This window comes from Grus americana, chromosome 12 (assembly GCF_028858705.1).
Source record: "Grus americana isolate bGruAme1 chromosome 12, bGruAme1.mat, whole genome shotgun sequence".
NCBI lineage: Eukaryota > Metazoa > Chordata > Aves > Gruiformes > Gruidae > Grus > Grus americana.
In genome coordinates, this window is record NC_072863.1 from 22138942 (window position 1) to 22166129 (window position 27188).

General features: G+C 45.9%; 2 protein-coding genes across 8 annotated transcripts in view; both read right to left on the minus strand.

The window, feature by feature from the left end:
• Nucleotides 1-27188, minus strand: part of ARHGEF9 (Cdc42 guanine nucleotide exchange factor 9) — a 212597-nt gene that overhangs the window by 110558 nt on the left and 74851 nt on the right. For 2 of the 7 annotated variants that reach the window (XM_054839172.1, XM_054839170.1), the window contains exon 1: nt 2467-2605. The exons of 3 other annotated variants lie outside the window; for them this stretch is intronic. In XM_054839172.1, the coding sequence (XP_054695147.1) occupies nt 2467-2475 (9 nt within the window). In that variant the 5' untranslated portion in view covers nt 2476-2605. Of the gene's footprint in view, nt 1-2462; nt 2613-27188 lie in introns of those variants that run through there. 2 more of the 7 variants (XM_054839173.1, XM_054839171.1) reach the window with 2 other exon arrangements.
• Nucleotides 2647-2826, minus strand: LOC129211695 (uncharacterized). Its single transcript, XM_054839180.1, has one exon. It carries the CDS (start codon nt 2824-2826, stop codon nt 2647-2649), a length of 180 nt encoding a protein of 59 aa, XP_054695155.1.

Below are 27188 nucleotides of genomic sequence, written 5' to 3' on the forward strand. Positions count from 1 at the left end.
CTTTTGGGAGAATAACAGGCAAGAAAGTTGTAATAAAATGATACTCATTCTCTCAAGCACATTTGACAATGGAAAAAAATAAGCTCCCAGCACTCACTCTCCCAGTAGCTGAGCGTGCACGACACCCTCGTCCTTCCCATGCACCCCACCAGCCGGAGATCCCGCAGCAACGCAAACTCCACCGATGGAACCAGAAGGGGCTCACAGGAATTCGCAATCGGACACGGCAGTTCCCGACACATGCAATAACATACACCGTCGTGTACACACACACCTCCCAAACATCATCCGAGAAGTACAAGTTCCGGATCAAGGAATGCGCTTTGCGCGCACTAGAAAACCGTGTTAGGTACCAAGCATTCCTCGTAGAAATCTTACGGAAAGGTAAACCGTCATGCCAGAGAGCTAACCTTGAGGAAAATAAACATTCAGACACAGCTGCATCCCATTTTAAACTCGCTGGTTTGGTTTCTCATTTTTCCACCCTTACTTCTCCAAATCACTATGTTGCTTAAAACTGTTTCACTGAAACGATTATTTTGGCTGCTGTTTGACTGATTCCCTTTCCATTGTAATCTTTGCTCATTTATTATATTTCCAGGAGATTCTGCAACCTCTGAAATTAATGACATACGATAGCTAACAGGAAAATAAAGCAAATTTGAGCTGTTTTAACAACCCAAACCATCCTCACCATCTTTTTTTTTTTTTTTAAATAAAAAGAAGGTTCACTTGGTCTCTTACGACGTGAAGCCAATACCTCTTGCACAGATAGCTACAAGTGAAGAAGGGGAAACAGCCAGCAGGCACCAGAGCATCTTCGCTGGGCTTGTATCACTGGCTCTTGCCTTTTCTACCCATTAAAATGGGCTACTGCCACCAAACACTTCTTGTCAGCTTTGGGGGCCGACTGTTACCACCTCGGGACTCAGAAAATTTTTTTTCTTTTATTTACAGCTAAAGCCACTTTGAAAGTGCCCAATTTGCAGCATTTAACTCAATTTCCAATCGTGCCACCAGCCGAAAAGAGATTAGCTCCGAAGCCCAGCTATGCATTTAACTTGCAGCAGACAGACTCTCCCCTGGAAATAACTGTACATCTCCATCTATAAGCTCCCGCTATGTCTTTATGAATCAGTTACATGATTTTTTTTGCCTGATTAGTGGAGGACATCAGATAAATAACAGACAGTTGGAATTAGCACCAACTAGTTAAATTATATCAAGGCAATATAATTCCAGTGAACATCAGCAAGAGATACAAACATTTTCTAACTGTGATTTTTTTTGTTTTGAGCAATTCTGATTTTTCCAGAGGGGAAAATAATATATTAAAAAAATCCTTAAGATTTCTAACAGAAACACAGTACAGAGACATATTTTCAAGAGGAAAATGCATTACTCTCTTCAGACATTCCGTTCGTATTCTCTCTAAACTTCATGCACTGACACTTGAACCCCCCAGCCAGCTTTGCTTCCAAGCTGTAAACATTGCAATTTTGGTCTAGACATCTTTCAACAGAAGGACCTCTATAACTAGTGGACACCTTTTCAGCAAGCCTGTAATATACAACTTAGCACTTCATTTTCAAGAAAATCAATGTAAATAAAGTCACGCAAAACAACCCATCTCAAAATCTTGTTATCCTTAAGGTGGGCAAAGATTTTTCTTACATACATTACCAAAAATTACATATATATACACACACAGACACAAAAGAAAGCCAAAATAAAATTCCTAGAGAAATCAAAGCAAAACCCAACCCCTCCAAAACTGTTGCTTTAGCAAAGAAAAAACAAAGCATGCATTCCCCTTTTTCTCTTTGATCCCTCCTTCCCCATTTGCAGAGACATAAACCACATACAAACAGAAAAAAAGCCCAGCAGGTTATGTTTCCGTCCCTCTCACATCTTTAAAGAAAGGAGCTAGGCTACAGCACTGTGGACGTAGAATTTGGAGGCTCTGGGGCTGAATATTGAGAAATCAAGTCAGATCATCAAGGCAACACAGATAAATAAAGTAGAATTTCTCTCCCTTTTTTTGTGGTTGAATGTTATTTTAGCAAAGATTCAATCCTTTAATAGGATTTCTCATCCCCCCTTAAAAATGTCCAGAGCTCAATTCAATTGCACACACCACCACCTCTCACCTGGCAGCTACATGGTTACTCTCACAGACATTGCACATTAACTGCTTGCTAGAAATTTCACACAAAATGACTTACTATTAACTTGAGTCTCTATTTTAAAGGAAGCAAAATAACACAGCCAGTGCTTATCACAGAAAGATATTTTCACTCTGCTTCTAACTAAATATGTATAGCTCTATCTCGCTAGCACAGAACGATATATGAATGGATTACTATTATTTATCACATTTAAAACCCAGGCAAAAGCAGCTACACTTACAGGCATACTTAAAAGACAAGACATGACAAAAGATTTAGGGAGAGATAATATACCAACGTCATACATATCACAGCGAGGCCATGTTGAAGCTCAACGCGTTTCCCCCCTCAGTAAGAAATCTCTCTCTCTCTCTCTCTCTCTCTCTCGCCTTTCTCTCTCTCTCTCTCTCGCTCTTGCTCTCTTGTTGAATTGCTAGTGGTAGTAGTAGCCCCCAACAGCTCAGGAGAAAAAATCCATTTAACGAGTGCCCAGGAAGAACATGAGTATGACATTCACAAGCAATAGCACCACAATCACTGCAAAAACGACCACCGTTTGAACATCCAAGGTCATGGTGCAATGCAGAACACTGTAGTGTTCAAGATGTGGGGCTGGTAGATTTGGAGAAGTCAACCTCTGCTCTGTAAGACTGTCCATACATCCACCATGCTAGAATAGAGGAGAAAACTGTTCCTGGTTTTGGTTTTGTTCGTAATGCTTTGTGGTCTGCTTTTAGTTTATCCCACTATCTGCTGTCTCTAGCTCATTCTGGAGCCCGCTAAGTGAAGCATCATCACAACCAGTGAGCACTTAAGATGCAAAATCCTTCCTTTAGGAAAAGAAAGCGAGCGCTGTCTGCAAGCTTCTCTCTCTCTCTCTTCCCCCCTCTCTCTCCCGGTCTCTCTCTTGCTGGCTGGCTTGCTTTTTAATTCGTCAAGCCAGTGCAGATAAGAAGCCTGTGTGAGTGTGACAGCTCTGCAAGCTGCTGCGGCTGCATCTCTCGGTGCGAGGCGGACCCTTTCGCATACTAATCAGCTCCAGTGACCAGGCAGCGAAGGGATCCTGGCTGTCAGTCAAACGCAAAAGGAAGCGCTGGCTCCATAAATACGCGAGTCTTCCGCCCGCCGTGACAGGGAGCACCACGCAGGCATGTTTTTCCCCTCGAGTTTTGCGGCAGTTCGGAAAACAGAGATGTGCGGGGGGCCGGGAAGCCGGTGTCGCGGTCGGATGCCAGTGCTGAGCTCCAGGAAGGCGTCTCCGGGCTTTCTGTGCAACGCAGATCCCGTTCCTCACTGCCTTTGTACAGCGGGGACACGTCTGCCCCGTCTGTACCGCCTGCGCTAAGCTTCGGATGGAAAATATTAAACGCCAGCAAAAAGAGCCAGTGCTGCTAGGAGCCTGCTCAGACCAGGTAGGGGAGCAGGAAAAAAGAGCGCGGAAGAAAAGCAGCCAAAATAACAAAAAGGCAACCCTTGGTAACTTGGAAATTCATTGCGAGCCTGTACAGTGGGAATTTTGTAGGGGTAATCACTTTTTAGCTCTCTACAAGACTGTGCATATCATCCCATCATAAATCTATCACATAGCCTCTCTCCTCAGCACTGCACTGGGTTTCTCCACACTAAGAGTTAAATTGAATTCTGATTCCACAGATGGAGATGTATAAAAGGAGGATGGGGGGAGGACAGGATGGGGGATCTTTATTGCCTCTACAGCAGCCAGAAAAGCTCGTTCCTATATTAAATTCACATACACACTCAGAGTTTATGGTCCAGGTGCCAGTTGCCATCCCAAACCTCATTCTTAGATCCCAGAACCAGCAGTTACCTTAGAGAAGCATCACACACACACAAAGGTGTGCTCAGCTGGAAAAAGCAAATGATTTTACAAAGACAAATACAGAAACGTTGCCAATGCATATGCATTACGTACTAAAATGTGCATACGGGGGCTGATCATCAGCATCTTCCAGGGAACCTGCTCCTGCAAATGTACCCGGGACATTCACACACAGACACAAGGCCAACACACACCAAACAGGCACTTATTTTGTTCTCCAGCAGCAAACAACAAGAGCTCAGGAGGACTTTAACATTTAAACCTGAACAGACAGGGCCCAGAGTCGGCTTGCGCCAACGAGGCACAGCCTTTCTTCCCATCGCTGCACCCTTCCAGGGCAGATATTTTTTGCCACCAGCATTTGGGGAAGGGAGAGGTGGAATTATGCTCCTACCCCACCTTACCATCCAAACCAATACTAAGCCCAGCTGTTTACTGCAAGGCTTATTTTATTTTTCTCCCTTTGCTATGTGAGTTGCCGGGGGGGGTCTCTCAAAGGGAACAGGCTTTTTCTATGTCCGCTCCCAAACACCAGCAAAGGAGAGAGCACGTCGGGTGGGTGAGGGCCGAGTCTCCACAGTGCCCTCCCTCCTTGGCCTCCACCGAGAGCCAGAGGTTTGTGCAAGACCAACGCTCATCCAGCACGCCATCCTCCTCATTTCTGACCAGCTTTGCAGTATGTGTGGGCTGTGATGTGCTCACAGACAGTGGGTTGTGTTGTACAGTGTTTGAAATAAGAACGGTTTGTGTTAATCAAGTGGTATCTTTTTCTCTCTTTTTTCTTTTCTGTGATAACTAAAAGCCAGAGGCTATCTCCAGCCACTGAGACCCCCTGCTCTGTTCAAGCAGAGAATTCCTCATTCAGGAGGACAGTGAAAGGCAATTTTTCACCGGCATATTTACAAGAAGCTGCTTTAAACCTGCCCCAGGCAGGCAGCCCGGCTGCCCCGTTAGCACCCATGCCAGGCTGTGCCTGGGTGATGGATCTGCCCTATCACCAGTTTCCAGACCTGCATTTCCTATCAAGTATGCCTTTCCACAATAGTCAGTCTGTCTGACACAATTTTATACTAATCAGAATAACAAACATATAATAGATGTGGAGTATTTATTATTGTTACCACCCTTTACCAAAACAATACAGGCAATTTTCTAAAGCCCAAGCCTGAACTCCCACAAACGTCCAGGAAATTCCAGTTTCTGTCTCAGTAATAAAAATGACTTTTCCAAAGCTTACAACAAATTTAGTGACATCTTTACAGCCAGTTAATCTTTTCCTCTAAACTGGAATGAGCACAGAGGGAGCCTGGGTCTAGACCCCAGTCTCAGATTCAGCCTTGCTTCTGCAGGAAGCACAGCGGAGGTGTTCTACCTGTCCACAGCAGCCCCGAGGGCCGGCAGACACCTCCACAGACACAGTCGTCCCTCGCCTTGTCCTACGCTGTCTGTGTCCTCTCAATGCCAAGAATGGGATGCAAGCAGCAGGGTTTCAAGGCAGAGTCCTCTGTGCCTTTGCATAAAGACGGGGAGCAGAAATTGGGCAGGTAAAAGCAGCAGAGGCCTAAGAAATATCCAGAAAAAAGGTGCAGTAACTATCACACATGCTCAATAGCCACTTCCGTAGCTGAAAAAGAGGATTTCATTACAAGCAATGTGCCTGGCAGGTCTCAGGCAGTCATTCTGCAAGAGCTGAGCCAGTCACAGCACAGGGGAGGGCAGAGATTATAAATAGAAGCAATGAAGCCAGCCCCCTGCTTGTAACTGCCTGCCAGCTGCAGGCAGGAGGTCCCCCACTATCCCGCTCACCACGTACAGCTTGTGCGTCACGAGCAGCTGCGGACCGCAGGGCGATAGCTGCGGAGACCCCACTGCCATCCTCCCTGGCTGGAAGGGCTGGCAGAGGGGCACGCAGTGCTGCTGCAGCCCAGGAGGCTCTGGCCGCAGCATCTGTCCTGGCCAGGTCACACTCCAGAGCCAGCACCCCAACAGATCAGGCAGGGAAGTGCCGGGTGCCCCACCACATACAGATGCAAATATTGGGCTCCAGTGAAAGTTGTGTGTGACAGCTACCGAGAGCGATCAGCACAAACAGATTTACTGCATAGAAGCTTCTATTTAAACTATATTCACCATATTCCCAATAGTACTTGCCGCTTTGTATAATTTCCCATGCCTTCTGCACATACTAAATGTTAATTTTACTACAAAAATGGATGATGCTTTCTCTTAGAAGCCTTACTGAAAAAGAACACCTACACATCAGGTGTTTATATAAAACCACCACAAAGTTTAACTTCATGTAATGCTTTCTGAAAAGTTTAGTCTAACCTTCTGCAGAGAGCTAAACTGAGGAACAAGAAGAAAAGATTTGTAATGATTATATAAAATACCACCTCCCCTTACAGCACAGCACGTGCCCTGACACTACAGTAGCTTTCAGGAGCACAATTTGTAATGCAAGATCAGCGATGGCTTCTTCTGTATGAGAAAGCAGTTTTGAACTTCAGCACCTCTCCACCAGGCATATCAATCAAGGAAGGAGCCAGGGCTCCCACTAATACATCACGTACACACATCTATATGCATACATAAATCTGTATATAAGCAGAAAGAGTATATATATATAGAGAGAGTGTTTTCTGGACTTCTAAATAACAGACAAATCAGAATGGCCCCTACAATAACATTAATTACAATATGGTAATTTTGAGGCAAGTCTCTGAAGCAGATGATGCCAAGCCTTCATTCCTTATGTGCGTAATACACTGGGCTCAGCCATGTGACCACGACTCCCTCCAATGGATGTCTCTAGCAATTAGCACAACCCACTACTTCCAGCTAAACAAATACAGCTCTAATTCAGGAGCAAGGATTTATAATCTGAATGTTTAAAGGTCCTGTATTCCACTCCTACTGACAGGGAGCCTCCGCATGAACTGGCAGGATCGGCCAGGGGCGTGTGGCAGCACAGGGTTGCAGCTCCAATTCCCTGTTCTGCTGTCAATCCCCTGTGCAGATTAACAACCTCCACTGCAGCAATCTCTTGGACGCACAGAGGCATCTATGTTTTCCTAACACATCAGCTCCATCTTCCATTAACTGCAGAACTGAAGCACTCATAACCTCAACGCAGACCCAGTGAATTCTGTTAATGCCGCTGTAAGGAAGCGGCATGGCTGAGCTCAGGGATTTGGCATGAGGACCCCAACTCTGCCAGGCCAGGAAAACCTGCTCATCAGTCAACCAAAGGAGATAAATCTCTTGGTGAATTTGGGAAAGTTTCAAACAAATCCTGCAGTGGCTTGTGATTCTGAGTGGGAATAAAACTATGGTTGTGTTGGTCTGGACTGGATGAAACCCATGGCCTAGGAGAGAATGGCTGCCGGTGATCGTCCATCTGTCCTGAATCGCTTCAGTTCTTTTGTATCCCCTCTTTGAGCACAAGCCCCGTCTCAGACCATGACAGAAGTTTAAACTTTTCCTTTGCATTAATACTGCCCCCAAAGAGGAATGAACAGCAACAGTACCCAGGGATGTGTGGGCAGGAGACGTGCAACTGCTCTTCCATTCCCAGTCTCCTCTCCTGGGCACTTACGGGCTGCTGCCTGCAACGTCAGGCACCAGTGTGGGGTTCGAGTCACAGACTTCGATAGAGATTATGAGAAGATCATCAAATTCATTATTTTCTTCTAAATCTAGCCAGGAATTCAGCTCAGGGTTTCAGAGATTAAAGGCCAGTGGGATTACAATTTGCTAAATTTCCAAGAAGGAGGATTTTCTTAAGATGGGAGTTGCCTCATTTTCCTTTCTTTTCACAGAAGTCTGACACAGAGCCCTCTTCTCCCGTCCTGTGGCCAGAGGGGAGGCACCCGCCTACGAGCTGCAAAGCTGCTGCAAAGGGCAGGATTTTTCCCCAAGAAACTCCATAATTTTTTATGTTTATGAACTTGGGACTTTCTTCCAGTAACCTTCTCTACTTCTTTCTTTTGTCCTGCTTCCTTTTCCTTGCTCTACGCATCTCCCTTAGAAGCTTTTATTTCACCTCACCCTCTGTCAGTCCTCCCTCCCACAGCAGCTCGAGTGTCCTCTACCGGAGAGACAAACAAGAAAACAAAGTGGTGGAGTGGCTGGGACAGGCACAGCTTCCTCCAGCATCTTCCACATTAACTGCACAACACGCTTTAGCGAATTCACAGCACAGCTAGACAAGCAAATGATTCAATTTACAGAACTAATATAAAATACAATTACAGAAAGACAAAGGGGAAAGAAGGAGAGGTAGGCAAGGATAAGATGATGATCTCAAAAGCTGGTGAGGCATAAATAGACTTCAGAGGAAGAACTGCATAAGAAAAGGCTGAGTGAAGAGTGTGCAAAGCAGTGAAATAGGAGAGAAAGTGGATGGAGGGCAGAGCAAGACCCGTGAAGCAAGCTGCTCTTGTAGCAAGGCTAAGAGTGCTGGGAAAGAGAATAAGTTAAGTTTTTAAGCCCACTTTTGCAATGTTTATAGAGCACTAGGCACTGCTGGAGGTTGAGTTTGCCATGCTGCTTAACCTGCATGACCAACTGGCCAAGAGTATTCTACAAAGCTCAGAGGCTATGGGGATGGACCTGAGCATCTCTGGGTCACTGCTCTAAGTATTCCATGAACAAGAAAAATGAAAATTTTACCAAAGGATGGGAAGCATCACATTGACCTCCACAACTTGACCTTTGGTAGACATACTCTATACAGACACACAGAGCTCAGGCAAGCTGTAGTAGGTGAACTCTTTCCTATTCTTCACTAGTTCTGATTTTATCTCAGAAAACAAGAAGTGATACACAACAGAATTACGTCCCCACTGTAGAGATTGATTTAGTATTAAATGAAATTGATTATAAATAACAGACAGACAACAATCAAAGGTAGTCCAGGGAGGTTGCGATATACTCGTGCACCAGCCCTGGTTAACCACCCTCCTGAAAACTAACCACGTTCCAGATGAACAGGTCTTAACCCCTTGAGTGAAGGGCAGTAGCGACATGTCAGATACTAACCAAGGCCTTGCACGACATCGGGAGACCTCAGTTAATCCTGGTTCCTTCTACAAAGTGAGCCAGCATCTCAGCAGATGGTGCTCTTTCCTCCACCGAAGAATTAAAGCACTTCATGATGCTGTGAGGGGAAAAATAAAGCCCAAACCTTGTCACTGTTCTCTTATGAGATGCCCAGGTGCTGCTTCTGGAGCACCCTGACCAGGTGTCATCTGCATCCTAGCATAGCTTCACACATCCCTGATAACATCCTGCCCTCGGCTGCTGTGCTGTGCTGTGCCACACATATGCAACTGCAAGGCTCTACCCCAGCAGAGGCTGCGCTACAACAAGGAGTGATGTACTGATATAATCAGTTTTCGTAGCTTTTGTAACACTGTACAAATCATGCTGAAATGGCATGGGGAGAGCGCCTGTCTGGGAGGTTGATTCCATTGTGCTTGCCTGGATTGCACGGAGAACAACAAAACTTCTATTTTTAAGTTTATTTGAACTTAAAGCATTAAGACAGACTAAAATCTCATGCCCCTGGCAGTCGTGTTGCAAGTGCTTTCTCTTCTCCTTGCATTTGCTCCACACCCCAGCCTGTACTCTAGAAGCATCCTCAGACTCCCAATTTTGAAAAAGAAAAGAAAAAACCCCCTCAAATCCAACAGAAATCAGATGTGGTAACACCAATTATCCTGGTCACAGAGAAAGACTTCAGATACCAAGAAAGTTCAGTTTAAAAGATGACCCATCAGATTCAGATATTCATTTTAACCTTATGTAAGCTCTCTTTTGCCTGGGTGTAAAAAAAAAAAAAAAAGCCTAAAAAATACATAGACATTTAATTTTACTTCTTAATTTTACTTCTCAGGTTTCTGGGCTTGCAGTTGAGCCTGGAAACAAGGGGAAAAAAGCAAAGCCCAAACTACAGAAAAATCCAAGACAAGTTCCTTCCTTCCACTGCTCCCTCTAGGCACGGGAACTCCAGTGCTTCTGCTCATTTCTGAAATTAAATTGCAGAGATCTTCACCTCACTGCATGCCTGGACAAAGTACTAAGTGGGGAAAAAAAATCATCACCCACTAGGATCTACCTTACTAAACACAGAGTCATTGTCCCCAATGTGGTCCCTGAGAAACACAGCTGCAAAGACGCAGAGAAGAGAAAGCTCTTTGCTGTGAAAATCAAAGGGTGTATTTCAGCTTTGCCACAACACAGGAAGGTCCTTTGAAATCTAATGCATCACGCTTCCTATGCAGTTAAAAAGCAAATCTAATAAGAGAATTTTCATGTGCCTAAGCCTGCGGAGGTCCAGCAATTAGCAGTGCAAGAGGGAGATGCTGGGCAGAATGGAGACAGGGAGATCCATCACGCACATACTGAACAGCAACGTCAGAAACGACACGGAGGAAGAGGCAGAAAAGAAGAAAAAGTTTCTGGTTCTGCTTTGTGCCTTTATTGACTGACCTTGCAGAAAGCATGGGGTTAATGAGCAGCTCTCCTGCACAAGGCCTCTCCCCTCTCCCCTGAAAAGATTACAATCAGCTCTGCTTATGTGCACGGCCACATCAGGCCCTGCCCCAGTGCACCATGAGAAATACAAAGGCTTATGAATTTGAAAGTCCTGATGCAGCACGCTCCTTGGGGCTTGTTATTCAGCTTTTTACTGCTGCTCTGTCAGCCTGAGCTTACTCTGAGGGAAATATGAAATTATCCAGCATGTGTATATTAGGAAAGCAGAGCCCAGGCACAGTCCCGTGACTTACTGAGAGTCATGCCACAGCGCCGTGGCAGACGGGACCAGAAGCCATGGCCCTGCTTCATCCAAGAAGGATGAGGATGGATAGAAGTCACCTGCAGCTCCTTGCAGCCCTCCCCATACCCCTTCTGTGACACTGGTGACTTTGGCTTCACTGGATTTGTTCTTGTCAAGATATTGAGTAAAGAAAAAAACATCTTATTAAGAAGCTGACCCATGGGTCTCATGTTCTTCACACAAATTAACCTAGAGAATTAGATGTGTTTCAAATAAATCATTTTCTCCCCCTCCCTCTGCCTCCCCAAAAAAAGAAGAGGGAACAGCCTATTGAATCTGGCACTCTTTTAATGAAGAAAATGATGCAAGACAACCTAATGAAGTAGGAATTCCAGCTGGATAGCAGTAGATGTATGAATAGAACATAACCACTCATTTTTATCAGCAATAATATCAACATTAAAAAGGAAAAAAAGTTTATAGCTTTTTTCTTTTTTTTTTTTTCCTCCAAGTCAGGCAAATGAATGCCAATAGGCTTTTATTCCCTATTCCACCCTGACTCAGTGGGATCGCTTGCCATGAGAACTAGCAGAGGTTGTGGTCCCCCTCTGACGCTACACAACAGCCTTCCAGGAACGACCAGCGCTGCCCTCCTGCCGACTGCTCGTGACAACATGCAACTGCAGTGAGCCAAAGGGACGCTCGCTGTGCGGGATCACAGGGATAAACCTGCCTGCTGGAGGATGCGGGTTAAACACAACGGGCACAGGAAAGAACCTGGTGCTGCGCTGGCTTCTTCAAGAAGCACAAATTGCACTTCTGCATCATTAATCAGCAAGGCCAACACAGAGCTGCACTGGGATAGAGCCGAGGCTCACTGTGCAATCCGAAATGTGGCATTTCAGGAGTTCTGAACGCTTCAGTCTGCAACCTGGAAATGACTACAGCAGAGAAGGTGCAGTGTAATTTACTGCACGTCCAACATTATCTTGGGTTAAATCCAAGGAATTCCGTAGCATGGGAGAGCTGGGGAGGCCGAAGTTGGGATCCCCTCTGAACAGAGCACTTGTGCACATGAATACATCTCTCTGGGTTCAGTGGGAGTTCACCAGAGCTCCAGACCAGCAACTGGACTTTCCTTCTCACCCACACCCTCCTACTTGACCAAGCTAGAGATTTCACAGCCTGAAACTGGCTCCCACATATGACACTCCTGCCCTTCTCTAACAACACTTGTCTTTCCTTTCCCTGCCCACATTACATAATAGGCAAGTTTGGGGTTGTTTTTTTTTCATAGGACATCTTTTCATAACAATAGAAACTATTGGAGACCGAGATAACTTGATGAATTTTTCCTATTATCTAAGAGCTTAGTCACTCAGGGAATTAGTCATGTTCAAAATAACAGCCAGGCTCAAAGAGATTCAGAGCAACCGTTCTGGAGCAGAAGCAGCTAATGTCATAAATACATTAAGATGTTAGCTTGAAGCATTTCAGAGATTTTTCAAGAAGTGTTTAGAAAAAGAAAAACCCTTTGACTAGATACAAGGAAATCCGGTTCTTAGCAGTTAAAAAAAACACTGCTGTTTACAAAGCCTGCTGTGCTCAAACACCGAAACCCTCAACACAGGAGGGACAGATGGACTTTGTGACCACACAGTGCGTGTGGTTTCCCAGCGAGTGCATCCTGCTCGATGCTCTATGAAATACTGCTTCATATTTCTATGGCACCCTCCAAGCAATGGTATCAAAGGGTTTTCCAGACACCCCCGATGAATCATCGAGACATATCTCAGGAGACAGTTATCAGCATGTCCCTTATCCAGCAAGTAGGAACTGGGGCTCAGAGCCATGGTTTGTGCATGGGACTAGAGCCAGGCCTCCTCCGAGTCACTCTTGGGATTGACACAAGAGCAATCATCAGCATATATCAGGTATTTATCCAAATGTTTTTATTTACCATAACATCAACTCTTTCTTAACCTGGACATTTATTGTGTACTCCTATAAGAACACTAGTAGGCGGCTATAATTGAAAGATTAAAGAAGCCCCAAACTGGGAGTGACATGGAAAACAGAACAGGAACTATGTGGGTGAGAAAAATGCCAAAGAAATGCTTTTGGTAGGGCTGACTTAAGGCTTTGGAAGCTCTATGGCACTGCAGCACACACAGAATTCTCCAGTGCATGCAGAGCTCATTCTACCCAAGGATCAACCTCCAGTGACAAGAGATCCCAGGATGAACAGGAACAAACTTGCAATAAGCCACTCATCTGTGGAAAAAGGCCCTCCTTGCTGCAGGGTATGGAGATGACAGACCAAACAGCATCCTCTGCGGGACACCCAAACCGTTCGGCAGGTCACTGCGGCTTCCCCGGGTGCTTAATTGCGACGTGCTTGATCAGCTGTAAGCCGAGTGCTCTCTGTTCCCTTTGATCTCTGTGGGAGTTCAGGGTGCTCGGGGCCTCCTAAGTCCCATTTTTCCCTAATGCCCGAATACTGCAAGATCCTTTTTCCATCTCATCTTGGCCTAGCTTCTCACCACCAACTGCATTTGCTTATCCAAACTTTCAAAAATGAAAAATCGGACCAAAACTGCTTTCTTCTTCTCTTTTCCTGACTTCACATTGAGCTTTTTAGGATTATGGAGTGCAAAGACTCTTTGTATTTCAAATATCCTGTGATTTGCACTGACAACTGGAGAAGAATCAGTAAGGAAAAATGTAAGAAAGTTTTGTGGCTGCTGAACTGCCCTGCTCATGAATATCTCCACCACTTGCAGTGTTTTGCCCTTTTATTCACTGAATTCCTTTTCAAAATATTTTGAGTTGTGATGATTTACAATGGCTTACTTTTTGTTTATGACAGCAACGTAAAATATCAACAGATTGATTTTAAATATTTAAACAACATGTAATGTAAAAATACGGTTATACGTGCCTGTAAAAAACAAAGACTGGGACTCTGTATCTATTGAAGCTAACGGCTGCGCTCACTTTGACTTTCATAGGCACAACATCAAGCCCAGGATTAGACCCTGTGCGAGGAAATACTGAGGAAGACGCACGCCTGTGTTTCCTGTAATACAGCCAAAGGCTTGGGGAAAAACTCTGCCCTTGTCAGATAAAAAACTATTCCAGAAAAGGCTGTATTATGGCATGATTTAAACCAACTCATTTGATTATCGTGCTGGATCAATATTCTCTGTGAAGAATGCCTAACAAAATAATCACCATACTTAGGATGCCTATCAGATGTGTAGATTTATTCTCATCACTACCAATGACAATTAGTTTCATCTTTCTGGGTTAGAAACAGATACTAGCAGAGTTTAGCAACTTAGTACCAATGAAGCATGTAAAATACCCTCATGGGATGCTAGCATAATTGGCGAAAGATTAATTGTTTAAAAAACAGAAAGCAGCACATGCAAAGGAGAAAAAAAAGAAGCCCCAACAGCTTAATATTATGGAATAATAGCTAGGTTTAAGGGGCTGATTTAGAAATAAAGAGCCACCTGCCATGAGAACAAAAGGTACTATCACTTGTAAATATTAGTGACATGCTCCTTAGAGATGACTAACTCTGAAAGGGAGCGGGTCTGATTCTTTAACCCAACCCAGCACTGAGAACGATAGAAAATAGCACTTTCTATAAATCAGTGTGGTGCAGAACTTCCGAGAAATCAGTCTAAAATCCAGGTTTAAACCAAAGTGCCTGAGCAGAAAAAAAGTCCAGGGATGCTATCCAAAATAAATTTCTATTGCTGTTCTTTAGTAGGTGCACGGAAAATAATATCAGAGTAAAAAAAGACAGTTGAAAATCCATAATAGAGGCTCGGTGCTCATGAACACTGGTCCAGTGTTGCTCCAGATGAAAGGCTAAGGTTCTTCACCGTATGGTAGGCAGCTTAACATGCGTGAATGGATCAGCCAACCTTCACTTAGGAGTAAACTGAGCCATTTTATATTTCTGTAGCACATTTTAGCCAGTGGACTGAGATAGTAATATTCACACTGACTTGCTGAAACACAGCTACTTCTGGTGTGGAATAACTCATTTGTTTAGCAGAGTACACCAATATGATCCAACATTTTAAGTACTAAAAATTAAAGTAACTTACCAATGGGAACAGCAAGCAAAACCTGCGTTAGATGGAATACAGCTATCTGCATTGGCATTTGGCCAGGACATCTGGACCAATATGCCTTGTCTTGCAAATAAGAGTAGATTTTTGACGGACCAAGCGTCACCAGGACCTTGGCTTCACAGCGCAGCTGTAAGAGCGCTCCCAGCAGCCCAGCGCCTCCGAGCGCAGGAGCCCTGTTTGCCCCTTGCATCCCTTGGACCACAGCCACCCATCCCCAGGGAACCTGGCTCCTTGCTCACAAGCAATTGCAGAGATCTCTGCTGGATTTATCTTGGTTCAATTTTGCTTTGTGGTTTTATAATCATTTTTTACCTTATTTTCAGATGATCTAGAGAAACATGGAGTGTCTTCAAATACTGCTGAGGTTGTTAAACTGCTGTGTAAAATACAGAAACCACAGCCCTCTCTTTCAGTCTTTCCTTATTAGAAAGAGCCATATCGGGAAATTCCTTTGTAGAATCTGCTTCAAAAATCAATCACTGGAGTTTCACTTTCCCCAAAAAATATTTTAAATTACAGGCTACTCAGGAACCCCTATAATTTCTCTCTAAGAGAGGCCAAAGATTAGACTAATCAGAACAAAATAACAAAGTCTCCCTTATTGCCAGCAGCAAGAAAGGAAGCTAGAAAGACAAGAAGAGTGTCAAGTCTTGTGCTATGTCAATTAGAAAAGCAGTTTGCCCTGCACCACATCCCTTCCCTTCCCCTCCCCTCCCCACCAGAGCTCAGCAGTCACCCAGGAGGAAAGGAAAAAGGATGAGAGCGCCACATCCAGCTTTCCATCACCACTTTCAGCATAGTTATCTCTGAAAATGTAAATCGGCAAATGGGTGAAAGGCGATTTGTGTTGCTTAGACACCGGCGGAGAGGGGAAAAGCGCTATGCTGGCATGCGTGCGGGGATGGGGTGGCAGAGGGGAAGGAAAAGCCTGGATGCTCAGAGGGTGGGAGGAGGCAGCAAAACCCCCAAACTGTTGCTAGGTGGTAGACAAGCCTACAACAGGACCCTAAACAAATTTGCTGTCTGCCGCAGACTGCTGTCTACACCCCCACACTACGCTTCCAGCGCCGGCTTCAGAGTCTTTCAGAAGCATAAACCGTTAAGCTCCTGCTTGTATAAGTATCTTTGAGGGGATGGAAGGCAGAAGCAAGCTGCACAGGGTGTCACAGAGCCGGCGGGCGGGCATCAGGAGAGAATGGGCAGTGATTTCCGCGCTGGCTCCGAAATCATCCCCGCTGCCAGGAACATCTGCCGGGTGCCCCCAACGGAGCCGAAACGCAGGGACTGAGCCAGGTGACGCCAGCAGCCTGCGCGGCCCGATGCTGCCAGCCACCCGGAGCGGGTCCCTGCCACGGGACCAGCCCGTAGGGATGCCCTGAGGCTCCCCGCAGGATGGAAAACGCCGAGGGAAGGGCAAAACAAAAAAACTCTGCAAAACCCAGCCCAGCGCAGAGAGGGGAAAGCAGAGGGAAATGCCATTGCAAAGCAAAGCTGCACAAGGAGCAAGAGCTGGGGAGGAGGAGGAGTATCTCAATAACAACCGCATCTCTTCACGGGGAAGTTTCTGAATGAGAAACAGGGACCCTTGCTGAGATGGGGGAACTTCCCCACTTTCCCTCCTGGCAGATACAGCCCCTCAGAGCTGTACTCCAGACACAGTGAGGGCATCTGCAAATCGGCAGTGGGTTTTTTTTATTAAGCAGAGCTGTCACTGTTTAAACTGCTTTCCTGAAGCCTCTGCACTTCAGAGGATTGTTTTACTGTCTGATGCAAGCAAAGGCAGGGACGCTCCGGCTCAGCAGCAAATTCAGGCTCCCCCCGCACCGCAACTCATCATCCACAGAAGGGGCAGACCTGACAGGTCCCGGTAACGCTGCCGACAGCCAGCATCCCCATTTCGGTACTCCTCTCCTTCCAGTCTTCTCCTCAGCTGTTACACCACACACCCCACATGCGAGCACCTGGAAAATCCTTTGCTTTCCTCCACAAACCCACCAGTTCACCCTACCGAAATCCACCTCCCCAGCCCCTGCCAAGCACCGCTCCCCCCCCTCCCACACCCCAACGCATGCACACCCTCCTTCCTTTCTTTTAATTTCTTCTTTTGCTCAGCAGTTTGGGAATGCAGAGTCCATAAAATGGCTACAGAGTGATCAATGGTTTCAAGGACAGGGAGTAAAGGAGGAGTCGGGAGATAGGACGGAGGCTTATTTCCCCATCAAAGTACTGCAATAAGAGGAAAAGAGAAAGACATAGCTACCTGAACTCACCATTCCTGATCCATCCCTTAGCCACTGCATCTTGCTTCTGATGATGTCCTTATTATCAGGGAGGGGAAAAAAAAAAAAAATCCCTACTGCCTGGTGAGAGCTGGCAGAAAAAAAAAGAAGCCCCCCACCCCCACCCTAGCCTGGAGCTTTCAGTCAGACATCCCTCAGCCCGGCAATCCCGTGCCTGTCAAGAGCACGTTATTAGCAGCCTCCTCACTACCTGGGATTGTAGTTATTTATTTCAGTCACAGACGAGGGATTTGAGGGGAGGGGGATGTCCTTTTTTCCATTGCCGTGCTTTGAAACTCTGCAGGAGGGGAAGGAGGGGGCACCTACAAGAACTTTGGGAGGGTCCCCACAGGCACTGGGCAGCCCTGCCCTCCTCCCAGTAGCCGGTCCCCCTGGCCCCCAGCACTACGGGACTCCCAAATCTGCAGAGCCAGCACATGCCTCCACACTCAGCACGGGGCTGGGGATTTTGCTGATGTTCAAAGGGCAGTAAGTTCTCACTCTGCTCTCTGCATGCAGAATAAGTCCTCTTCCCACCAAACAAAACCTCCCAGCCCAGAAAGTGCTGCACCTGCCCAGGGTTATCCTCCCCCCAGCACCCACGCTCTGCTCCCCGCTAAAGGTTTTAATCCCCCTGCCCACCCCACTTTTCCTTGCTCTGACCAGAAAGTCAGGAAAAAGCAACAACAGCCTCCTGCACAGTTAGAAAAGAAAAGGCACTCGCTAAGCGTTCGTCATCAATACGGCCACCCACCATGCCAGGGTAGATGAGATCAGTCTGTCTGGCGCTGGTTAGGAGAGGCGGCGATAGCATACGGGATGTGCACAGCCAACTGGAAACAGGATTGAACCCTCCCGATTCCTCCAGCTGGGACATGTATGTCGACATGGTTCTCCCCATTTTACGGAGCAGATACATGGAGATCGAAAGGAGTTGGCCAAGGCCACTCAAAGAGGCTGTTGCGCTGCTGCCGCAGCCCTCTGCCACCCTCCTGGAGCTCACTGCCCGCAGGAAGGGGCGGCCCATCACAAGGACTGACACACACCTGAAATACCCCACCAATATTCCCAGTACCTCCTCTTGGGTAGCTGATGAAGTCTGCAGCTACCTTCAGAGGCAAGAGAGGGCAGGTATAAATCGTGGAGACAGTGTGGGAAATGGCTGACATCCTGCTCTGGGTACAGAAGCCCACAGCCAGGATATACATACACTGGGTACGCTGGATATACTGGATCCACATACAGGATATACTGCAAAACCTGTAGAGAAGCTACAATCTCCTCTTTTACATTTGCAGAGGATTTAGGGTTGTGTTTGAACGGGGTTTTTTTTTTCCCATGCGCTTCTGCCTCAAGGGCAGAAGGGCATTTGAATCTCCTGCTCCTGACCTCTGGAGGAGTCAACATTTTTCCTGCAGCTGGAGATTTTGAGTCAGGAAACAACACGCAGCTCCTCGTGACTGCCACTTTCTGCTAGTCCTGCGCCATTCAGCAGGATGCGTGAGGGATCAGAGCCTAGGTGTCTTCATTATTTATTTAAATAGGACAGAACAAAAGTACAGGCAGGAGTGAAGGGATGCTGCCCAGCATGTTTGCATTGCTTGGGCCCCACGTAGCCTGCTCTAGTTACATCAAGCCGTATTCCATCACCTTTTATATAGGCACTGACAGCCATCATTATTCCGAGAGATGGCTGACAAAAGAAAGAGTCAGAAAGCAAACACTTCTAGATGTCCAAACTCTGGAATTCTGCCTAAGTTTCCTATGTTAAGTGACAGAAACCCCAGGTACGTTATTTACGTCCAGTTATTTACTCCCCAATCTCCTACTGCACATGTTTGTGCAGCCCTGGTTTTCACAGAACTCGTAGGTACATCATCTGTTTGGGATGGCAGTCAGATCCAGTGCAACTGATTCAAAAGCTGTAGGGGTTGGGGAGAGCTGGGACAGAACTGACAGACAGACATCCTGAATGCATGGGCATTGTTTCCCTCAGAAAAAATGGGCTAAAAATAAAAGCAATGATCAGGTGATCTGTAACTGAAGGGTAAATGTTTCTTCTACAAGGAAACATTAAATGAGGGATCTGCGTTATTGTCAAGCGCGCACACACACAATACAACAAAGACCCTCTTAAACACAAGATCATCTTTAAAAAACACACTGCATCATCCCAGTAACTCCACTAACTTCAAAGTTACACTCATCTTAACCTTGGCAGTGCAAATGGAGGGAGAAGTTGTCTGGCACATCCCACCCTGTTGCTCTAATTGGTGAAGTGGAGATGGAGGAGGAGGAGGACGATTTTAGTTGAGGCTTGTTACACACAAGCAGAAATTATACCAATTTCTCTCCTCCTGCTGTCAGCTGTTGATTAGGCCTGCCAATAAGGCTAATATTCGACCGTTTCGCTTCCTATCCCTTGTTTACGCTAAGCTGATTTGAGAAGTAAACCAAACGTTGCCAGGTTAATTCTTGCTCCCTGCAAAGGTGACAAAAGGCAACAAGGACCAGAGATTAGCCAAATCCCTGAATCAGCATCAGCCTGCACACACAAATCCTATCTTGCCCAGATCAGTGGGGCAGCGATTCTCTGGCACATGCAATCTCAGAAAGAGCCCAGCAGCATTTCCCCTGCCAAAAAAACGCACCTCAGTTGCCTCGCTCTCCATGCAAAGCGTTTTGCAGCCAGCCAGCAGGCAGGGGACCAAACCCAGAGCCCCTGCCAGAGCAGGGGGCACAACAGGAAGAGCCACCTGTGAGCTTCTCCACCGGAGCAACCCCACAATGGAGGAAAGTACCTGCCTTTCAGGAAAGGGCGCTGTTTGGATGGGGATGTTGCAACCGAGCACATGTGAATGCACAGCGGGTAGCCCTACCAGCACACACTGGACACGTATTTCAAACGACACACCAGAGCCGTGAGTCACGCAGAGCACCATGGAGTAAGTGCTATGGGCACTGCACTGATAGGAAAACCCATACTGCCTAAGGGGAAAAAGAGACAACTTGAAGCGTGTGGTATTTGGGCACAGTTTGCACCGCAGGCTCCTGTCCCGTGATTTAGCTTACAAAAAATGTGATTTCTACTACCAATGATAGTGAATAATTCAATATTGCTTGAAAAAAAATTGAGGAAATCCTTCTATTTCTAGAAAGGCACTGAAGATGTAAGCAATAGAAGAAGGTCCTTTTAGCTATCCCTTCCCTATCACTCCACTGGCCATAGAAGGTGGGGATGTGTCACAGCCACATACCAGCACATTCGGCATGCTTCTGCAGGGTTCACATCAGCTGGAGGTCAGCCAGTGCTGCCACGGAGTCCCCAGCGGTACCTCGCACACCTGAGACAACACAAAACAGCACCAAGTCCCGCTGGGGAGGCAGAGAGTAGATTTTGCTTAGGTGAGCAGAGCAGGTCCTTGGTTTGTCTGGAAGATCGCTCCAGAGTAAGTCCCATTAGAACACGTATCTTTCTCATTGATGACACAATGTCCTGTTCATTCTCAGCAGAACTGTGGTCTGGTAACATTTTACCTGTCACAGACTCTAAAAGTCTCTTTCCCTACAGAAAAAGGACCAAAACCAGCTGGTGCGCTTCAGCCTCTGATAGCTGCCTCTGGATCCCCATTGCCTGCACAACTCCTTCTACCACACACTCAGTCTGGATCAACCAACTTTTGGGATAATCCAGCCACTTGGTCTAAATCTGTATAGACTAAGAAAATTTCCGGCAGCATAGCGCATCCTTCCAACCCCCCCCGAGGACTGGGGGAAACTGCTCCCAGCCCACCGCTGGATCACGCTTTCACGCTCAGCCCTGAAACTCTCCACAGCCAAGCACCTGACCTGCCTTTGTACTGCAGCAGCAGGCAGAGCACAGCCCCAGACCACACGTCCTGTGTCTCCAGCCTGAATGGACCATCCCATGCACCTTCATATGCAGTAGCTGGCTACAAAGTAATGCCCAATCACAGGTACATCTTCCCTTTGCCAGTCCAGTCCAGTTTGGGGTCTACTGCTGACTGCCAAGTGAATTCATAATGTGCAATAACCTCACAGGTGAGTAGAGATGTGACTGCAGGGGCAAGGTTTACGTGGAAACTGCTCTGTAGTAACAGTTGTGACTGATATAAAGACTATAATTATTATATTAATGCCACTTTCTGTCTGCAACTTTTTTCCTAATTACCTGCAGCTGGAGAGCAATTCAAAAGCAAAGCAAATGGGTATGAGCAGAAGGACACTTACTATCGCATAGCACAGCTGAAAAATCAAAAAGTAATCTCCATCCTTGTACGTCATCCAATACATTTGGAGTCATGTAAGTGACACACGTGAGACTTGAACGACATTCCCACTGCAATCCGCTGTCCGATCCCATATGTGCAGACACCCACCCTGCTCTTCCGCTGTTATATACTATTATGCTGCGGTATTGCACGGCAGCTTTTGGGTGCAGATCCCCAGTGTGAGACAAATCCAAAACACAACACTGGGATCCCAAACTTGATGGTTAATTTTCTTGCAACCTGCAAGAACAGCAAAGGAAGCACAGCAGCGTTACAGGATTTTACATGCCTCTAATCTCTTTTCTTCACTATATTATTTTACCACATCACCACTGAAATCTCCTGTAGATCTTCAAGGCCTCCTTTCTTTAATCTCACCGTAAGAATACTGGTATAAACAGCTCTCTGGATGTGGAAACTTTTTCCATGATGCTTCTCTCCCTCCCCTGCTGCTGCCTTCACAAGGGGATTTCCCTTCCTTTGCTTTTCACCCACTCTCTCCTTCCTCCCCAACTACAACGTACATTGGAGGCATCAGACAATATCTGCCAGTGAACGCCTCCCCATTGAAATTCCAGCCCTGAATTGGCTCATTCAAGAGGGAATCTGATAGTGCTCGTTGGAGAGCCCTGTCACACAATGGTTATTTCATTGCTGCAGAAGGCAGATGCTCTTCATTACATATTAGAGAGCACAAATATGTTCTTGCAGCCATTGTCTCTATTGAACTGCAAAGAAAAGGCACCAAATCCTACAGGTTAATTAATGAGAAAGGAGGGGAATTTGTCTAACCTCTACTAGGAATTATCCAGCCTGGCTTTATAAACCAATCAGCCACGCTACACAGCTATGAAATACGTACCTTCCTTCAGGAAAAAGCCCCAAACCCTATGGAATACTTTCATAATGGCCCAGTGCCTCTCAGATTAGCACAGCAATAACGCAGTGCTTCGGGCTCTTGCAAAGTATTATTATTATTTATGGTACATTACAAGATAGTTTGTTTGTTCTTTAATAGGAGATGACATATTCAGGAGCTCCAGATACAAGTGTCCTCCTGAACTAACTCTGACACGAAGATAGTTTTAGTCATAAATTATAGGACTTGAACAAGTGCATAAAAATCATTTGCTCTGATGTAAGTGATGGCGATCTTGCTGTTTACCTCAGAAAGGGAAAAAGATTATCGTCTTCCTCTTGCAGCTGCAAAGCAGGGGCATAAGGTCTTGCCCTGACTTGCCCAAGGTCACACATCAAAACAGGGACAGACAGGAGAGCCCAAGCCTGTCTCTCTCCGCTCCAAACCATCTCTCCAGTCCAGATCAGCTACATGTACGTACACTCTATATGCTGGCACGAACTAGAGTTATTTCTAATTTAATTATACATATTTGGCATTATTAATTATTTGGTATGTTTATATTTAGCAGTCACCGTGCAAACGGACACCAGTCTAGCTCCAGGCAGAAGTGCGTATCACACACGGCTTGCTCCTGTGGTAAAGGAGGTAAATGATGGAACAGGCCACAGACTCTCCTCAAAGGACTTTTTGTTTGATTTTATTAACAAAATGACAGCTTCAATTTTTGAGAGGACAAAAACAAACTATAACTTTTATGAAAGCTCTAGCAGAAAACCACAGTTTGGAAACCTGTTGTTAAAAAGCAATTTTTTAATAAACTGTTCCGCTCACAGCACCAGATCTCCCAGACACACTGACATCCCTCCCACCCCTCTCCACGTTGTTCTGGGAAGGCAGCACCACACGCGAGTCCCATACCTGCCTCCCTTCCAGAACTGCTCCTTTGCCAAGATGCCTCCACAGTTTGCATGTTGTTTACTATCCCTTTTTCCTTGTCACCCCCATCTGACTGACAAGACGACTCATGCCTCAGCCCATTTGATTTGCTAATATCGTTCAACTTTTTCCAGCAGTGGCATTTTTAAAACTCCCACACCTGCTTTAATTAAAGCATGGCAGTCTGTTGCCAAGGAACGCACTCTGTTGCTAAGACCTCTGCTTTAGAGGTGAAAATTAATAACCTGCAGTCAAATTAAACTCTTAGGGCAATGAGGGAAGCACCCCAGTTCAGATCCCCAAGCCAGTTACAAGTCTCCCGCATCCAAGTCTTCTTTATGTCCATTTGTTACTAGCACTGCCCTAGTTCTGCTTATTCAGGGAAAATCCTACGGAGATTAAAAAAAGGAATAAAACTAAATTTGAAAAAGAAAGGGCCTTACAAGTAGCACAATACTTGTATATAAATTTATTTCATTTGTGTACTTAAGAGATCTGCAGCCAAAAAAAAGATTATTTTGTTTTAAAGAAAACTAGAGCTTAATATTCCTATTCACAAGAAGATCTACAGGGAACAATAGATGCTTCCCTGGGTCATGCGTTTTAATGTCAGAAGGGACTGGCAAAGCCACATACCCTGCAACTGTGCTCCTCCCTCGTGCTGGGAGGGATGTTCCCTCGCAGGAGCCGGGACAAAGCCTATGGCATGGCCATGCCTCCTGGCCCGGGGACGCTTACAGCCCTCTTCTGTCACAACCTCGAAAGCTAGATTCGCACTCGAGCTCCTGTCTGTCCCCTCTCCCCCACCCAAAGCCAGCGAGGATCCCACTGGAGCTGGGTGCCTTCAAACAAAGCATCCCGACCTGGTCCTACACCCACAAATATATACTAAACCCTGGAACAGAAACGTTTTTCCTCCTGTTGAGATATCTGCACCTGCAGAAACCACAGCAGTGAGATGGCACAGTGTGATCCAGCCAAGGCACAGCTCCCACTGAAGTCCACGGGATTACTGCTTGAGTAACAATTTTACAGCTTGGCTCTCAATAAACAAAGGTATTGCACAGAAGGCAAGTAGAGTGGTGTCCAAGACCTCGCGCCTCCACCTGGCAGGTGAAGGTTTAACGAGCAGGTCCTATTTATATGGTTATGGCCCCAGTTCATCAAAATGCACAGTGATGCAGAGAAGTCTTTCATATTCACTCATTGCTCTTCTAGCTCTATTATTTAATACAAGCTGTGACCTGTGGCCCTGGATGCTGAGCTTAAGCAACTCAGTTCACAGCCATGCTTTCATGGCTACAGTTGGTCTGAGATCCAAGTCCATGGGAAGAGACCCTCAGCCAAGCAAGGTGCGCAGAGGAGCACACACCAGAGTAGGGAGGGCTCCCAGAGCAGCCGAACCTCAGCCCTACAAGCACGGGATGCCCAGTGACAGACACCCAGGACAACGAGTGACAGACACCCAGGACAACGAGGAGTGTTTTGACCATCTTCTCTAGGATAATGTATATTTAGTCCTGATATGCATATTTTTCTAACATGCCTAGGTCAGGTAATTCTCAAGGTTTCTAATGCCTTCCTGCACATTTCCCTCTCTGCTTTCTCGTGCCTGCTGTCAGCTGCGCCAGTCAGGGCACAGCTGGGCAAGTGAGACAGGCAGGGAAAGGAGCAGCTGGGACCAGCCCCAACCTCACCAAGAGAACTTCTTGTGCTGGGGCATCATCTGCAGCTCCAATCAGCATAAGGAAACCTTTGCTGAGTCCCTCTATTAACTGGAACTATTGACACTCAGAGTCAAGAAAATTACCCAGAGAGATGCTGTCCTTTAATACTTCAGGCTGCTAAAGCATCATGAGGTTTCCCTTCTGAGAGAGCACTGCCTTGAGTCACCCACTGGAGTCAAAAGAAAGGCAGAGAAACTATCTCTTTCCCACCCACCATCTGCAGAGGGATGTAAATTCACCTGATAAACAGTTCTGCATACCAAAGGGTGCAGCTCTTCAAACCCACTGACCGTGCTGCTTTCATCCCAGGCTACTTTTCAAGACCCCTCCAAGTCCCACAGTCCCCTCATAAGACTTTCATTGACACAGCCAGTCCACGGGTCTTCCCCACTGAGCTCAATCTGCAAAGGAAATTTTCAATCTTGTTTCATTTTCAAAAGTATACAAAATTCACTTTCTGACACTGCCTTTCTTAAACTTTCCATCCCTGTTCCCCTCCCTAAACCTCCAACTCCTTGCTGGTGTCCTTTGAAATTGTTAAAACTCATCTGCCTACAATAATTACTAACTCAATAGTTTAATTCCAAATGAAATGAGATCCCTCTTGGGCTTGTTTTATTATTGCAGAGGAAACAGGCCATAGGCTCAAAGAGTCTCTGGCTTGCCAGGAAGAAAGCAGCAGGAAGGGATATTGCCCTCCCGCTGTTCCCATGTCTTTCATTTCTGCATTGCCACACTGTATGTTATGCCATATCAGTGCAGCGGGGTGTGCAGTAACACGAGGAGACAGGCAGATCCAGGAGGAGCCAAAGGTTTCCCCATGGAGGCCATTTCACAGCGGGGATGCTTGACAGAAAATACAGGGTGTAAAACATGGACAAGGATCATCTAACATCTTCCATAGCATTTACAATTTTAGGTCATAAACTAACAGAAGTCTACAGAGGTCAAATCTCGGGAGCAGTTATACAACTGCGGTCAAATAAATGAAGGGGTTAAAACCAGCTACAGTACCTGCCTGGAAAGCCTTTCTGTACAAAAGCAATTCCTTTATTAAACACACTTCCCCACACATGTACGAAGCCATAAATATGTAGCATTCTCTCCCTCTAGTGGCTGGAGGCTTGAAAATAAAGAGGATGGAAAATGACCCTGCAATTCCTGGAAACAAATGGAGTTGTCCCAGTGCGTCTGTCCCCCAAAGCCCCCAGAGGAGCCAGCAATCACCCCATCAGGTACTAAGCCCAGAAAAGGTATTAAATCCTTTGCAATAGTCACTCCCCATCAGCACTATGCAGAATAGGATGAAACGAGCTGGTATCTAAAATTCAGCCTGCTTTCACTAGATGCCTACAGGTTACTGCACTAGAGTCACTTACCTATGTGCTTTGCCTGCATGTGTTTGTTTTTCTTCTCAACAATGTTCCACTTTATGAGACAAGTACTTGTTAATGTACCATTGCCAAGAACATGCAAGAGCCGCTGGATACTCACTTTCACTGTATCATCCCACACCAGTCAGTCTGCCAGGTCTGCTCACACCTTACAATGTCAGCGTGCTTGTAGTAAAGCATGAGGCATTACAAAAAGTCACCCTGAGATGGTCCGGCTGCACAAAGAGAGCACTAGTGAGACAAACCAAGTGTGCAACTTGAGATGATACAATACGAAAAGCTCCACAATAAACTGTTTCTGAACATACTTATCTTAGTGTTAGTATTGCTCAAGGATTTAAAAGATCACAAAATACTGAGCTCTGTACTGCACTTTAGGTTCCCAGATTTGGTTACGTGGCTTCTCTATTTATAGGAGTGCGGGACCTGTTCTCACATAAGCCTTCTGCCACTCAACCCATCCTCTAAGGAAAACTAGCATGGTATATGACCTTCATTTTAAATAAATGTAACATTGTTTAGGAGGACAGTGCTCTTGGGAGGGAGACAACACAGCAATACCAGTTCAAGACAGTTCCTTTCCACTAACTGCAATACAACTCTACCATTTCATTTATCTTAGCTAAAATAAAAAAAGTCACGCTCAATAACAGACATCATTACATCAGCACAAAATATATTTGTGTGGGTATGAATGCTGGATGAATATTCTAGACAAGAGCAAAAATGTTCTTATAAAAAGCTAGGGAAAAAGGAAG

Excerpts from the sequence above, each read along its gene's own strand:
- LOC129211695 (XM_054839180.1), bottom strand. The coding sequence starts at position 2,826 with ATGGACAGTCTTACAGAGCAGAGGTTGACTTCTCCAAATCTACCAGCC.